This window comes from Hylaeus volcanicus, chromosome 3, assembly GCF_026283585.1.
Source record: "Hylaeus volcanicus isolate JK05 chromosome 3, UHH_iyHylVolc1.0_haploid, whole genome shotgun sequence".
NCBI classification, from domain to species: Eukaryota; Metazoa; Arthropoda; class Insecta; order Hymenoptera; family Colletidae; genus Hylaeus; species Hylaeus volcanicus.
This window is the reverse complement of record NC_071978.1, coordinates 1546305-1563124: the sequence shown is the minus strand read 5'-3', so window position 1 is coordinate 1563124 and position 16820 is coordinate 1546305. Positions and strand designations below refer to the sequence as shown.

The window sequence follows — 16820 nt, the reverse complement described above, 5'->3', positions numbered from 1 at the left end:
GGAATTAGGAACGATTTGTAATACGATATAAAATTATTTTTAAATATGTGTAGCTATGTAGCGATCTTCAAGTTCTAATTAACGTCATTATAATTATTTCCATATTTCGTTAAACTTTCAATGATACAATCTTCAGGTTAGTGACGTTTGAAAAACAATTCGTATCGAATAATGAAATAGAATTCTGTAAATTTAACACACTCTAGACGAATAACACGCCGAATATAAACCACTGATATAAAATGCGTTTCCGCAAGGCTCGTTTTCATGGCGTTCTTATATACATACATAATTACTCAGGTGTTGAGCAGTGCAGTCAGTCGTTATAAGCTCGAGTCCAAAAAGACCGAACGTCAGCCGCGCGAGGGTTAATTAGATTCAAAACTCGTCAGCAATAAAAGAAGCGACGGTAACGCTTTACAATCAGTCAAAATGTCAAGCATAATTAACAACTCAACAATTAAAAGGAACGATACTTAAGAAACAGTTTGTTTTTTTAATGGTGACACGAGCATGCCTCCGGAAATTTAACTATAAGTGCGTAATCACGTTGCCAACGAATAACATGTATCGTTTCAGGTTTCAAGCTTCACGACGCGAACAAAACACACAAGCGACAAAATGCGCAAAATAAAAGTGTCACGAAAATTAATTGGCGTTTCATTCAGGTTTCGCCAGTGGACTTGTCGGTAAGGCTGACCCAGTCAAACTTGCCTTAAACGCAACTAAGAGTTTACGAATTCTGACGCATCCAGTTCCCAATGATAATTTTACCGAGTCGCGACTGAACGAATTACCCTCCGTCCAAACATCAATGTCGAAACGGCGTCCCAATAATACATGGAAGCGAAATTCCCTACCCGTGGCCGCTTCCGTCTCGAGTACTACAAGAGAAACAAACTCGAAAATCCCATAGAGCGACACAATGAGAATCGGCGCGCCACCCCGTTCGACGCGGGAAATCGTTCGTCGATGCGATTCGCGATAAGGTCCGCCCGACGGATAATATCGAAACTCGGCCGAATCGACGCAACAGTTGACGCGTGTGCGCGCGTACATTCACGGGGACGTCCCGCACACAAAGCCACGCGCAGAGGCCTCGAGCACAGCCTCGACGTATACAGCTGTTGCGCGGCAGCTGACGGGAAAAAAAGGGGTTAAGAACCCCGGATAGTTGTGTTCTGGAAGAAAGGAGAAAACGCGCAAGGAGCAACGGGGAGGGGGAGGGAGGGGGGGGGCGGGAGGAGGAGGAGAGGAGGTCGAAGACGAAGGACCTTTGCCCGGAACGTAAAAGGGGTGGAGAGTGGGGGAGCGAGGGAGAGAGAGTGTTCGTGATCGCGCAAGGCTATTGAATCCTTCCACGAGGGAGAGAAAAAGAAAAGAAAGGCCTCCCGGCTGGGCGCGCTTCGCGATTTTTGGATTTCCGCGTCTTTAGTAACCCGAGAACCGAAAACAGTAGGGCAGGTAGCTTCCAGCAGAATGGCCACGGCGGGGAGGGAGAGATCGAGAAGGAGGAAATCGAATACCCCTACGGTTGAACCCTTTCAATCTCTCTCTTTCGCGTCTGAATGAGGACCAGTTTTGGGGAAGACGCGGTTGACACGAGGAAGGAAAAAAAAAAAAAAATTGCGCAAGATGTCATCTCACGGCCACCTTTCTCCCCCACCGTTCCTTCGGCGTACGGATCGTCGTTCCCCTTCGTTCTCGGTTCTTCCAAATTGACGGAACCCGCGTTACCTGCTCGCCAGCTGTGTTTTCTCAAGGGATTTCGAATTTTCGGACTCCCTCCCCCCGTCATCTCCTTTCCATTGCATCGCCTGTGCTCGATACCACCTTCGGTTCTTTTTACCACGTTCGTCGATCCGGTTCTGGGTCCTTCGAATCCCAGCAGTGGCTTTTGATCGAGTTTGACGCTAGATCCTGATACTGTCTGCGCGCGATGATCCTGATCCTGCGGCGGAATATCCCGGGTCTGGCCGGTGTTGGTTTCGTTCGCGGCGATCGCGTTTCAGCTGAACGAAACTTCCAACCCTTTGTCCTTGTCTTCCTACGACTCGTTACGAGGACCAATTTCATTGGATTCGCCATTATTTTAGACTCGGCAGTCTGCAGACAAAAAGAAATAGCACAACATGGTATTTTGGTACTCAAAGAATTTGGTATGATTCTTCCGATAATGAAGAATGTACCGACAAATAAATACAGCACTTCTTGATAAGTTGGTACTCAACATTTTTGACGGTGTTATCTTGATAATGAAGAGAGTATACAGATAAAAGGAGATAGTAGGTGATAGATGATGATCAACGGTGGATTGCTTGTATTTCGAGAAGGCACTTCTATTTTGTCTACTGGCTCAACTTAAAATTGAAAAGACGGTTGATTTCGGGTAAAGAGTTCGATTTGTAATAGGCTAAAATATAATTTCGTTACTTAATAATCCACTTCAATTTCTTAAATTCTATACTAACAGCTATCGACGACTGTTAACTAATACCCTCGTGATTTAAAAAATTCTTCATCTAACTTTATAAATTTTGGGACATGAGTCATGTGACCGTCACAATAAAATTGTCTATTATTTCAAACCCTCCGCGGACGTTGCATTTAATCCCTGTATGCTTTAAAAAAAAAGGGAGGAACGTTCTGAAAATTGAAAGTCCTTTACCTTTTTCCCATGACTCAGGTATACGCAAAGGTAGTCTGTAGGATCCAGGGGGTTCCTCGTTCAAATCCAGGATCTTGTCTTTCTATTTGAATAAGATTCACCCTGTTTATCATTTTCTACGATTTCACCCCTCTACCGCGCCGGGACGTCTCACCCTTTCGCATTCGCAGCGAGACGGGGTACCCGCGCGCCGCATAATACGTAAAAATCCTTTCCCAAGGGGTGAAATGAACCCCCCGCTTTTTTCACCCTTTTACTCGTCAGTTTCTAACGTCAAATTAGAATTTCGTACGGACCGCCTGGATAAAAATTCGATTTTCACCTGGTCCTTCTCTTTTCACCCTTTTCCTACCCCGTGCTAGCGTTACCCTCTCGTTTACCAACTCCCTGAGTCACAAATTTTAAAGCCTCTAATGGGGATCGTTTTCGATCCATCCAGCCAGGGTCTAAGGAATTTTGATCTTTATAGGTTTTTTATGTTAAAATGAAACCAAAAGTAGGTCTCTGTATAGAGAGCATATGGAGCTAACGGTTCTAACAACCTGTTTTTTGTCATACCTGTGCATATATGTGCTGCTTTTTAGGAAGAGTTACAAGCTCATTTATTCATACATTCTGATTATGTTTCGGAATATAAAATGTTTTTCTTTTAGCTGTAAATGTATTTATACCACTTTCGATAATAATAATATTAATTTCTAATGTATAACGAACTTGGCTTTTCTGAATTGTATAGTTTTAATATGGAGAATAATAATGAAAATTTATGTAAATGTATAATTGACATTATTAAGAAATGTTTTCAGTTAGATTATAAAAGAAATTCAAATAAAACAACTACAAAAGTAAACTTGAAATTGAAATGAAAGTGTTTCTTATCTTCTAAGCAGTGTAACGTGTATTATATTATTTATATTTTATATACATTGTTTAAATGCATAAAATGCAGTTGTTTTCAAAGCTTGTCGATAACCCCACCACTCGTCTTCGAAAGGTGTCCACAATCGCGGCGATCATTAAAAAAAAACTCGTTTTTTTCCACCAAACGAGCGGTGATCAACAGTCATCAATTTCCCGAAGTGACAAAAAAACTGAAGAACTTCCAGCCGTAGGGGAGAATTCTTGGCGATGAGCCGGAGAGTTGTGGATTCGCGTGGAAAAGTAAAGGGTCGGTTTTCTCCCAAGACCAGTGAAATTCCCGGCCTGCGTCGAATGACAAATGGATCTCTGGACTCGATTATACCCGCTAAAAATCTGCGGGATCCTCGACTGCGTAACATCGAAAATTTGATGGATGAAGAGGCGCGATCATGTGTGGAAAATTCGCGCCGCGAATCGCTGCTCGATCGGGCTTTTCACGGAACGGTAGCGCGCACAACAGGGACGGATCTGCGAATCGAAGTCATCGAAGAGTTCTAAACCCCTTTTTTCCCTTTCCCCGTCTTCGTCTATCCTTCGCTCTGTCCCCGTCGTCTCTGCCCTCTGTTGAATCGGACCAACTATTTATTTTCGACGTGTCAACACGAGTGACTGATGACGGCACGATGCTAATTCCGCCATGTGGGAACCTGATGGCGATCGTTACCAGATCTTAAATACGGGAATAAAACGTGGTCTGATCTGTTCATCTATAATTTTAATTATTTTTGACACACGTATTTCAGGAAATCGGAGGTGATTGAAAGCGTGGCCGATTCACTTGTAATTTAGTTATTCTTGTCATATGCATTTAAGCAAATAAAAGACATTTGTTTCATATTTACTTGGACATTACGAGGAGGACCGAAAGTGCAACCAAAAGCGTTATACAATAAAGTCTCCAATTACATTAAATGTAGGTATGAATAAAACGTGGTGAATGGCGGACGAGTTCGAAACAACTCGGCGGTGGCGCGCGCGTGTTAAGATAAAAACGTCGGCCCCATAAACTGACCGAATCTGACAAATTGGCTGACGATGAACACCATCGGTCCGTGTTCCAAGGAAACGCCGACGAGCGTGACCGATCCCCACGAAGTATCCATCGCGTGGAGCACGCCTGAGCCGGAGTGAGGAGACGGTCAATTTCCCGGTGAGCAGTAAAATGCATGTTATTCTCGTAAAGTGGCGTCTATCCGCAAAAAAAATACCGGTTCCATCTTGTTTACCTGACATGGGAAGAAAAGGAAGAACGCGAGCCGAGGATGCGCGGCCAGAGAAACCTCGAAATCAAATATTGATTCTCAGTTATGCGCGTGGAGAGGGTCACGCGATGCCGGGCCGCCTTTATTAAGTGATTACTCTCATTAGCTTGCACGCGATGCGCTTTGTAGCGGTCGTTACAAGCCGATGAGACACAAAATGGCGTTCCTCGGTTCGCTCCTCCTTTCCAGCACAAGGTCGGATGCGCGTTCGCCACGGCCACGCCGCGTTTCGTCCGAGATTTGTCAAACGAGAATCGATAGAACGCGTTTGGCTCGTGGTGCAGAAGAACCTAATTGCGAAACAAGGTGTTCAATGGCCAACATTTCGAAATACGGGTCACATTTATTAGAACATTTGGCACCTTTCAAATGAGGAAACCGCATTAGGAGGCTTAATATCGAGTGTTTTCCGGAATTTCTTTCGTGTTTTTTAACTTTAAGAATATTTAAGATATGTTTTCAAGTACATTTGGTAATTTCTTTATATTAATTATATTTCTTTCTTAATATCGAGTGTTTTCCGGAATTTCTTTCGTGTTTTTTAACTTTAAGAATATTTAAGATATGTTTTCAAGTACATTTGGTAATTTCTTTCGATTCATTTCATTTCACACAGAAATGAAATATCATTTATGCTACATAGCAAGTTTTCGCCCGAGTTTGCTATCAATGACAATTCTCTTTTAGGTTGGTAATACTGGTTTATTTTACAGGAAGAGATGCGTTTCGTTTTCAGTCATGTCGCGTGCTATGAGTGAAGCATGAAGCGTATATTTTTCGTTAGACACATTTTTTGTATTATATTATGTTGATAAAGGTTTCTTGTGTTTTTTTTAGTATAATAAAGCGTTAATAGAGTTCAACAGTATCGAATGAATTTTTTTTACATTATTAACGTATTTTCTAAGAATGTGTATCTTGACTGCGGCCAAGAAAGTTGAAAATTGAATTTTTTAACAAGTAAGCCTATAGCGAAAAATACCAGAGTATTGTTTGACATACGATCACCGTTACGTTCTCGTGAAAAGTATTTCCCTAACCCTTTTCGACCTATGCAAAATTGATCTTCCAAATGGACGAACGCGTGTTGCTGCAACCGAGTATCCCTCGTCACCCTGCGCCCAGTCGTCTGGAGACCTACAGGCATCATTAATATTCTGATTTCGAACTGGGAGCTTGTACTCGATGCTCTGTACTCTGCGCAGGGTTCTTGTATCTTGCTGAAAGAAACGAAGAAATTTTTATTGTGCTTTGTTTGGAAATCATCCACCATTGTTGCATCGAGACAAAAGAGAGATCTGCATTTCTTGAATCAATGATGGAGCAACGAATCAGTTCTTGCTCCGATTTCTGAACACAGCTGGAAGTTCGTTTTATTGCCATGAGCAGATTCGTAACAGGAGAGCGGGAATTCCTTATTTTTTGCTCTGAGAACGAAATTCGTTAAGAGTTCATCTATTAAATAGAGCATTAAAATTATTTGATAAATTCTATGTATAAACGACTATGGATTTACTAATGCATACTTAAAGTATTCTTGCAAAGTTGAACCAGATTTTGTGTATGCTTATGTTTGCAAGTAATTGGAATAAATGGAAATAATTTAAACAAATTTGTTTTTAAATTATTTCAGATTAAAAATCTTCGACAAGTATCGATTCGATATTTTGCACAAGATCCGAACTACTAACTACCGAAACATATCTAATTCCTGAAGATATAATTCTTCACACTATCTACTTATTTCATGTTTGGTTTAGTACAACTACGTTATTTCATAGAATAATTAGTCAAAGTAGCAAATAATAAGACTATTCCATAATTTATATATCCCAGATCAGTAGTTCATGAAATAACTAATTACTCCCTGTAACGCGCTTCAATTGTATCATATGCACCAACTTACAACCTAATAAATTTAATTAACAGTTTATTAAGCAGACAATTAACCAGATCCGTAATTAACGTGTTCCACGAACCGTGGTGCCTATAAATAAGACGATTCCGATGGGTCTCCGATGGAACCAAAGGGAGAGACGGAATTACGTAAGGACTATTAGCAGTTTCACGGTGGGTAGCGTCCACGACGGCGACACAGGCGTCCAGAAAAGAGAGAAAACAACAATGAGAGGCACCGAGAGGAGAGTTCATCGATCGACCCGCGAACTGATTAGCCCCGGACGAGTTGCGGGCAGAGCGCGCGCGGTCGCCTTTTTGCGTCGCGATTTTCACCGCTGCTTATTTTGCCTGTCCCTTTCTTTCTCGGTTTCACGCAGCCACGGTCCTCCCTTCTCGCCCCTCCGCCAACCCCTCGGTTATTCCACGATCGAACGACGCACGCTCGCGTCCATTTGCTCGTCACGGTTTGAATTCTTACCGACCGTCCGACCGGACAACGAACCAGCCATTTGGAATTCGATCAGAAATACTTAACGTGGCGTCTGCGCTACTCCACCTCGCTCACTCTCTGTCTCTCCGCTCCCCGTAAGTCACCAATCAGGCCCCCACCGTTCCGTCAAAACTTGCTCGGCGTCGCCGGGAGACGCGCGGTTTTGGCCTCCTCTCTATCCGGTACCCGCGGCTCGCTCGATTCCAAAGGCTTCCGAAAGAATTTAAATTAAACCGGGCCCCCACGGCATATCGAACTGGCTAAAATTAATTGATTTATGGAGCGCGGTTCGGCTCGCTGCCGTTTGCCTAAGTTGCGTCGCGTCGCCGCGAGAAGGAGGGGTGGGTAGGGTCTGGGAGACACACGGGTTCGATGGTTCCGGATGACGGCCAATTACCGACCGGAGACTTCGGACGCGCAAGAAAAATCAGACGGTCACGCTGAACCGACGAGTCCGCTGGCTCCGACGCTCCGATCCTCTAGCGCTCACGTGTCCTTCGAGAGGACTCGCCGATCGACATCCATGGGAGAATTCCACTTCTTCTTCGACCATCCTTCGGCTCCGATGTGGACGTCGGGCTGATTTGCGGCGGGGATCATGCAAACGATAATCCAACCGATCGTGATTGCCCTCTGATGAGTGCACGGTGTTGAAAGCACCACGGGAATTACGCGTGTACAGTGACACATCCTGAGGGAAATAACTCGGTAATTGATATTCAACGGTCAGCGTTCGGAGACTCGCTAGAAGGTATGCGAACCCTTTGCATCGAGGGCTTGTTCGTATGTACTTAATTTGGAGCTCTCGTCAAAAAAATGTTAGAACGTTAGCATGGTAAAATAGCTATCGAAGTAGTTAGTATACTTCGGATCATTTAATGTTCTTAATTAACGTATTATCCTAAGAGGATGGGAGTTCCGCTACACTTCGCTAACTATCTACTCCAAACATAAGTGGAGCTGACTTTATGTTGAAGTAAATACACCGTGTCGAGACACTTTCAATCAAAAAAATGTGAAAAGGTTTTGTTAATTAATGAAGAAAACACGATTGTCATACCAGAATGCAGCTGGACAATGTACCACAGACTTTCCGTCTATTAAATTGTGTAGTCGACTTGGGCATTCATGACTGTCGTTTTCGAATCGAAGAGCAATCGATAAGTTACACGCTTTCACACAAGCTCGTGCATTTTACTATAATCGGTTCAAGTTTCGTGCGTTTGAAAGTCGAAAGATACACCCAGTTTTAAAATTTTCAAATTTTTGAATCTCTGCTTAATACGGGGCATAACGAACAAGGTAAATATGCCAAAGTTGAAACTTATAGAGACTAATGTAAACGTTGATCTTCGTTTGCGGAATACAAAAATCAAGATAATGGTTCCTGGGTTCCAGGTATATATTGATCATAGATACAATAAATGAACTCTATTTTTACTACAGAAATCTTTCGCGATACCGAGTGTTCTAATTCATCCATGACGCTGTTGGTATGTCATTTAATGAAATGAGTTTAGGAAGTCAATAGTTACTGTTCGAAGGATAGTAGTTCTTCTTCGAAGGGCAGCCTGTTTTGTACTGAAAGAAGACGCGATTTAATGTCCATTTTAGAAATATAGAGACGATCCGGTGGACAGAACGGATACTTTCAATGAACCTCGCCGAATACTGATTGTTTTTCGTCAAAAAGAGCCCGTGAACTTTTAATGAAAGGTGGAAGCTCATCAATAAGTTATGCACGCGTGCACATTGCTCTTTGAAGTGCCGCTCTTCAGGCTTTTAACCTCGCTCAATACAATTCGAGGAGTTGAACGGTCGAGGGAACCACGATACGAACGCCCAGAAATTTCCGATAAGGCGGTTCTCAAGCGTTTTAGTGGCAATACGTGATACTAGTTATAATGGCTAGACTCGAGATGAATGAATAACTGCATATTTGTGAAGCGGAAGCAGCGTCCCAGAAACGTGAACGAACTGGGGAGTCGATTCGAAAACTCCTCGATAACTTTATTTGACTCTTAATCGCTGACAAGAAAGTTGTGCTGTATTTTGAAATAAAAATTTAAAACGCAAGAAAGAGAGAGAAAGCTAACTGTAAGAAAAAGTGAAATGGAGATAGTATAATAAGAGTCGTTGAAGTATAGTATAGGGTTGTCAGCGCCATCTGGTGAAGCGAACCTTATTTATCCTAAAGAATATTTTAACCTTCGGTTGGTGAAAGGCGAAATATTGACTGCCGGTAAAGTAGATTTCTTAGAAAACATTATGGTATTCACGAGGTATAAGAAAGTGTAGGAGATAATATACTTAGACAAAGTACTGAAAGGACCTTTCAGCTAGTGTTAGTTTCTATTATATGATTTGGGGTTGTTAAAACTAGGACTACAGTAGGTGTAGTAGGGCTCTCATGATCGTGGAATATATTCTTCTATTGGATACTAGGTATATTTCGTACCCAGTCTGTGGTACAGGATATACTGGTAGTTTATTGGGTGTTGGCAACACGCAAACTGAAATATCGACCTTGTAAAATATCACTAAAGTCACTTGAATCGCTAAATATAGAAATTACCGACAACTGGAAACTATTTTTGGTTGGCAGAAGTGATACAAACTAACTTCCACCTATATTATGTATTAGCATCCTATGTACAGGCCTATGAACTCGCAAAGAGCTTATGGTCAATTCAATAAATAATAATACTAATAATAATAGCATTTGCGTTCAAGTACGTTCGAACTGTTCCTTTTTTTCGGGTTGCTCGCTTGTTTCGAACATGTATAATATACATGTTGACTGTTTACGTTAGAGGTTAGAGTATGATTTTATAACAATAACTATATACATACTCAGGGAGACTTAAATTTGCGTCCGTATATCGTTGACAACAAATATATTGTTACACCGATCGAAAGTCGAATGTATTCGGTGATTTGAACCGTTTCGTAATTTAAACGGAAAGATTAGAGAAACGATGTCAAAGATATGTATTCCTCGAACGTTTTCGTTTCGAATATGATGTGAGGTTATGATGTTAATTTAAACAAGATTATCCTATCGGTGTATCGATACACGATTATTTGTGAAGGAATCTCGTAATTTGGTTCTAATATCCAATAGGAAGGAATGGTTTCCACTCGAGGACCGAAATTCAAATTCTGTGATGGTGAAAAAGTTCTTTGTTATGAACCTGATCCTACAAAAGCGAAAGTACTTTACGATTCAAAGGTATGTCACGAGAAGACAAGAGTAAACTAGAATAAATATAATTCTTATTAGCATTAAGTAAATACTTAATTCTTGCTTGTAGTAGATTATAAAGACAGCGCATAATTTACAAACTGTGCGTTAATGTTGAATGACTTGTGTAAACTTTTAGTTTGAATCTATTTACTAGGTACTTGATGTCATAGTTAACAAGGATCAAAGAGGAAGAAAAGCTGTTGAATATTTGATACATTTCCAGGTAACTAATAAATTACCACTTATTTTATGTTATGTATATCATTAATTCGTACAATAACAGGGATGGAATTCTTCATGGGATCGTTGCGTAACAGAGGAATATGTATTGAAAGACACGGAAGAAAATCGTCAACTCCAAAGAGATTTAGCACAAAAAGCACAGTTACAGTTGTATGTATTCCATTGCAAGTTTCTTTCAATTACATGAAAAGAAGTTTATAAAACTAATTGAAGAGAATGAAATTTATAATTCATTTGTAAATAGGGGTGCTTATCTGTACCGTCGAGAACGTAAGAAAAGAAGCCACAAACTGTCTGAACGATTACATGAACATGAAAACCAAGAGCCACGACGAAGAGCGAGAAGCGGTGGCAGTCGAGCGACATCCGCGACAACTGGGTCATCAGAAGATGGCAGTTCAGGACAGCATGCAGATTATGACACAGAGGTCTTATTATTTTCATATGTACAAGAGCCATATGTAATTAAGAGTACTTACAAATTCATGAACTGCTGAATTGTACAAAATTTAAATAGATGTAGTTTTTCTTATTGATAAAGGAAGTTATTACCGAAGAGGATACTGAAAGTAGTTCGGACTATGTTGGTGAAACGAGCGATGATGAAGATAGTGGTGGCGGTAGTCAATCCGGTGCCAGTGTTAAACCAGGAATTGATCTTGATATAGGTACCATGCTGAAACGAATCCTGGACCAAGATCACGACCTAATAACCAAGAAAAATAAGGTATCCTTTCTGTTAAATACTATTCTAATATTCTGTATACTATTATTCTGCATAAGTTTTACTTATATTTTTTATATTTAAATGCGTCGTTGGAATAAGAAACACATGTGTTTCAGCTAGCTGTTCTACCCTCGCAACCTACCGTTGCGAGTATTTTAGAGTCATGGGTACAACACTTTACGACATCACAACTGACTAATATTCCAGAAAAACCTCAAAGGAACAAAACAAATAATACTATAGAAAAAACAGTTAATGAAATAAACATATGCAGAGAAGTTGCAGATGGATTACGCATATACTTCGATTTTACGTTACACGATCTTCTTCTATATAGGCAAGAACGAGAACAATACTGTAGTATAAAGTCTTCTTTCTTGTATACCGAACATTCAGCGCTTGTAAAAGAAGAACCGGTCGAGTAAGTATAGTACTCTCATTTTCATCATCAACTTTACAAAAGTTCTAGGTTCCTACAATGAAATATTGTTTATTTTTTATTCTAAAAATTATTAAATATTTAAGGAATTCGGAAGTATTAGTCAAAGAAGAATACGAGGACACCGAGTACGCTCATTTACCACCATTTCAAGAACACGATCCAGAAGTAGATGGTGCATCGAAGACACTAACAAATTCAAAACGAAGGTTAAGGTCATGCAGAGTGAGTTCTATTGATGAAAATAGACAATTGAGATCATATGATGAAGTGAAACAAGATACAGGAAATATGTCGAGGTAAACATAAACTGACCATTTCACCGTGAGCTGTAATGAAAAGATTGAATTATCAATACTCTTCTTTTTTTTTTTTTTTTTGTAGTATTGCAAGTACAAGTTCTCGTTGTTCTAGCCCACGTGGTATAACATTAAGAATACCGGTTGTTACATCTGCTCAAGTCAGCGCCTTGCTTCAGCAATCGAATAAATGGAGATTAATGCCTGAATCTTCAAAATCTGAAGATCTTCTAAGTCCCTCCACCTACTATGGTGCCATTCACTTAACTCGATTATTTGGTATGTAAACATTTCTAAACAAAAGATTTATATAAATCAATGAATGTAACCGAATGATATATTTTTTCAATTTTTAGTTAGACTTCCAGATTTACTCCAGTCAGCAGACATACCAAATAAAAAATTAAAAATTCTTTTAAAATATTTGGATATGTTTCTCAGGTAAACTCTGTTGATATAGGTTTTTTTTTTTTTTTTTAAATTTTTCATAATCCTCAATTTTTAATGTTATAGTTACTTAGAGATGCATAGAGAATGGTTTGGAGAACAGTTTTACATGCAGGTGGAAAATCAACTAATGTCTCAAGCAAGTAATTCTTAACATGGTAGTGACAGTATATGTACTTCCTCTGTATTCGATTACGAATGCGATTGTGTATAAATTATGCGAGTACTGTGTGTGTTGTACAGAAAGAATGTATGTTTGTGAAATCATTATAAGTGATAAATTCTTTTTTTATATTAATTAACAAATAGTGTTTTGCATACCTTCCACAATAAAATTCCCTATAGTCCATTTTTGTCCAAACTACGATTAGTACACAGTTACTTTTATAATAAACGTCAGAGAAAAATAAATTTCATGATAAGGGACGATATCGAATACTGATGAAATAATTACTACAAATCATATTGTACCTGAATGTGTTACATTTGAAAATATACTTTTGTAACTGGATTTGTGAGCTCATGGTTTTATTTGTAATAAATACAATAGAATATATATAAATATTAATAGATTATTAGAATTCGTCTCATTAGGCGAAGTATTGGAGCATTTTATATCGAAAACATGATAAAAAGTTAAAAATAAAAACTGGCATTGAACACGATTGGCGCAATCATGTCCCCAATATGTATACATAGAATGCTCCTAATTTCCCATTACTTCCTTAAATTTTATTTATAATCGAAGAGCAATTACTGTCATTAATGATTCAATAATTCTTTCTAACAGTAAACTATCGATTCATATATATTTCTATAAGTATAGAAATGTATCGTGATGATAAAAAAAACCAAGACTTGGTAATTTTCCCTTCACGCGGCACGAATCCGTGTCAGCAAGTGTACTCGTATTAGCAGTGGGTTTACTGATAGGTATCAGCTGTTCTGGTAAATAAAAAAACTACACTTCGATATGGACGTCGTCGATTATGTGTCAGAAAATCAGGAAGATAGCGAGGAAGACACTGTTATGTCGGAAGATAAAAGCGATTGTCTATCGGAAACGTACGATGAAAACGAAAGGTGGTGTTACATGCCGGATTCGATTCTCCTCAATATCTTTCAATATCTGACACCAAGGGAATTGACAATTGCTGGAGAAGCATGCAGGTCATGGCACAGAGTATCTTGCGACGAATTTCTTTGGAAAGATTTATTCTATCAGACGTATAAAATAGATCCGGATGTCGGCATCATGCCAGGTTAACTTTATTGCAAAAGTAACAAGGAACAAAGATAATGTATTTGGTTGGCGCATATAAAATGTCGTTTCGTCTGTAAAATATTAAAAACATACATCAATCTAAATGATTTCGTTACACTTTTCAATGATTCACTAGCTACAGTTTAAAATCTGAAAGTCTAGAGCTTAAAACCTTTATCGAATGTTATTCCTTATGTGTTTACATGGTCTTCCACTTGGTTCAGTTTCCAATTTTATAACACTAGCTCTGTATTGTACAAACTGTTATTTACTAATCCAATACTTTTGAATATCTGTAAAACGACATTTAATAAACACTGATCTAATATATAATTAACAATCATTATTGATACTAAAATTCATCTGTAAATTCCTTATATTTTACATTTGACAATATAATTTAGAAATCATTGTATTTCGTAGGGAAAACTTCTTGGTTAGGAGAATTCAAACGTTTAACATATCATATACCGCTTTTAGAAACAGAGGTACTTAAAGGACATTCTCATCAAGTATTACACGTTAGTTTTTCGCACAATGGGAAAATGTTTGCCACATGTTCAAAAGATGGATATATTTTTGTGAGTCACTTTTATTTACTACTCTATAGTCTCTAATTTTAAAAACATAAAACTAGTTGTATAATTCGTTCTAGGTTTGGGAAAGCCAGTACCCTGTTAAAATAAAATATCTTCACGATATGAAAACATTTAGTTGGGAATATACACAATTTTCACAGTTTAATTCTTCTGATACTTTGTTACTTGTTTCTGGTGTACATTTTGGGACTCCACATAGCACTTCAGGCGAAATAGCAGTATTTAGATTGGCACGTAAGAGAAAAAATAAATTGCTCAATATATTAAAATGAATGATAAAAGATATATTACAAATAGGTACTTGATTTCATTTGTTCCAGCTGGCTTCGATCTCCAATGTAGAGTAGTAAATAAACCTTATGACATATTTGGTACATGGTATAGTGAGCATTATCTTTTAAGCGGTAATCTGTGTTGGTTGGCACATTTAGTTACCACTAGCCTCCTTTGGCTCAATAAAGCAAATCAAGAGTCATCTAGTGAACATATACCCATTATGACACAACTTTTTAGGTATCACACATTATAGATGAGTTTTCTGTAGTAAAAAAATCATTTTTTAACCATAAATGTTTATATTTCAGGTTTTATAATGGAAATGCTTCGTCTATTCGAGCAATTATGGTGGCTAATTGTCTAACACCCGAACAGGATGAATCTGAAGAGCAGGAGAGTCAGCCTTCTTCATCTAATGTTAAGGAAGGAAAAGGCAATCCACCAAGCCATAAAGACATTTCATCTTGTAATGACACTGCTCAAGATGAAGAACCAGTTGTTCTTCGACATGCATCGTCTAGATTACAGTAAGCTACTTTTATGTAATGCATTAACAATATATACAACAAACGTTTACATAACTTGCTTGCATTAATCAAATTATATATAGATGCAGTACATTAGAAGGTATATTCATGAATTGGAAAAAACTTGGCGATGGTTTTGAATATGCGAATCCTATTCAATACAATCAAGAATACAGGCAAGTAGAAATGGAAAAAAATGTTCAGGAAAATGACAGAGAAAGTGAAAATTCTCAGTGGGATGAAGAAAATGAGTCAGAAGGTAAAGGAAGCTTCCTGTAAGTTAAGTTGTTGCATAAATTTAATTGTAATATTTCATTTGCAGAATCGTCAAATGCGGAAGAAGGCGATACTGATGAACTAGTAAACAACTGTGAAAAGTACCTTATTTTCACAACTGGATCTAAAACTTATACACCTCATCAAGTGGGTTTCAAGAGAATAAAAAATTTGAAGTTTCCAACAAGGCTGGATCCAGGACCGTCATTACGCGAAAGATTGGCACAAAGAGAAAGGGAACGAGAAAGGCAAAATCCCTATGCTAATTATTTGGACTACGAATCTGTAGCTGATAAATTTGATAAAGTAGACCATGTAATAGATTTACATGGACACATTATAGGAATGGGACTTTCTCCTGATCATAGGTCAATTACCTATATTGCAAACGTAAATAAAATATTTACGTTTCTTCATTTCTGTAATATCGTGTCATACATGTTTCTAGGTACCTATACGTAAACACAAGGCCATGGCCTCGAGGTTACGTTATTACAAATCCACTACAACCTCCGCCGATAGCTCAAGAAATCGACATACACGTAATTGATTTGGTAACGTTAAAGCAAGTTGGTACTATGTTAAGAGCTCATAAAGCTTACACGCCAAATAATGAATGTTTCTTTATATTTCTTGATGTTTGCGACGAATATGTTGCAAGGTAATTAACATTATAATCTACTATACTCTTTTTTTTTTTTAAACTAGTTTCATCTTAATCTTCATGATTTATTAGCGGAGCTGAAGATAAACATGGCTATCTGTGGGACAGACACTACGGAGTATGCTTAGCTAAGGTACCTCATTCTGACGTTGTTAATTCTGTTGCTTTCAATCCACGTGATCCTGAAATGCTAGTTACGACTAGCGACGATTATACCGTTAAAGTTTGGCGTAGTAGAGCTATGGTACGTGCATTGGGTTTAAATGAAGATTCCTTTCCTAGAGGTATGGAAGTACGAAATAGGTGTAAGTATCGTAAAACCGGTTGTAATGTTGATTGACTAAAGACTATTAAATTTCCAATCTAAAGTCTTTGAAGGTATATTAAATTTCTATACCTACAACTTGTACTCAGTAGCGTAACTAAAAGGTGACGAAAGGGGTGGTCTGGTTTGGGTAGCACTTTTTTTAGGAGCAGTACTTTTGATCTACTCTATTAGAGAACAAGTTTTTTTTTCATTGGATGATGAATGAAATTGAATTTTGAAACTCTTCAGAGTTAGTGACTGCTGC

At 38.6% G+C, this 16820-nt stretch overlaps 2 protein-coding genes across 7 annotated transcripts; both read left to right on the top strand.

Annotated features, from left to right (window-relative positions):
* Nucleotides 1-9718: 9718 nt before the first annotated feature.
* On the top strand, nt 9719-12948 carry LOC128874328 (male-specific lethal 3 homolog). Of its 5 annotated transcripts, none has more exons than XM_054118974.1 (11): nt 9719-9723; nt 10365-10472; nt 10642-10710; nt 10771-10880; nt 10975-11158; nt 11272-11457; nt 11574-11878; nt 11983-12195; nt 12281-12474; nt 12552-12636; nt 12709-12948. In XM_054118974.1, exons 2-11 carry the CDS (start codon nt 10371-10373, stop codon nt 12794-12796), a joined length of 1536 nt encoding a protein of 511 aa, XP_053974949.1. In that variant the 5' UTR covers nt 9719-9723; nt 10365-10370; the 3' UTR covers nt 12797-12948. The 5 variants fall into 5 exon arrangements, with proteins under 5 accessions (XP_053974949.1, XP_053974946.1, XP_053974948.1 ...); XM_054118971.1 differs by lacking the exon at nt 9719-9723 and adding an exon at nt 9886-10055 and having other exon boundaries at nt 10975-11191; nt 11254-11457; XM_054118973.1 differs by lacking the exon at nt 9719-9723 and having other exon boundaries at nt 10062-10472.
* Nucleotides 12949-13530: 582 nt separating this feature from the next.
* Nucleotides 13531-16721, top strand: LOC128874325 (F-box/WD repeat-containing protein 5). 2 transcript variants are annotated; one of them, XM_054118963.1, is made up of 9 exons: nt 13531-13904; nt 14387-14487; nt 14562-14739; nt 14826-15018; nt 15090-15308; nt 15392-15567; nt 15631-15952; nt 16033-16245; nt 16321-16721. In XM_054118963.1, exons 1-9 carry the CDS (start codon nt 13616-13618, stop codon nt 16586-16588), a joined length of 1959 nt encoding a protein of 652 aa, XP_053974938.1. In that variant the 5' UTR covers nt 13531-13615; the 3' UTR covers nt 16589-16721. The 2 variants fall into 2 exon arrangements, with proteins under 2 accessions (XP_053974938.1, XP_053974937.1); XM_054118962.1 differs by having other exon boundaries at nt 13532-13904; nt 14330-14487.
* The last annotated feature ends 99 nt before the right edge of the window (nt 16722-16820 follow it).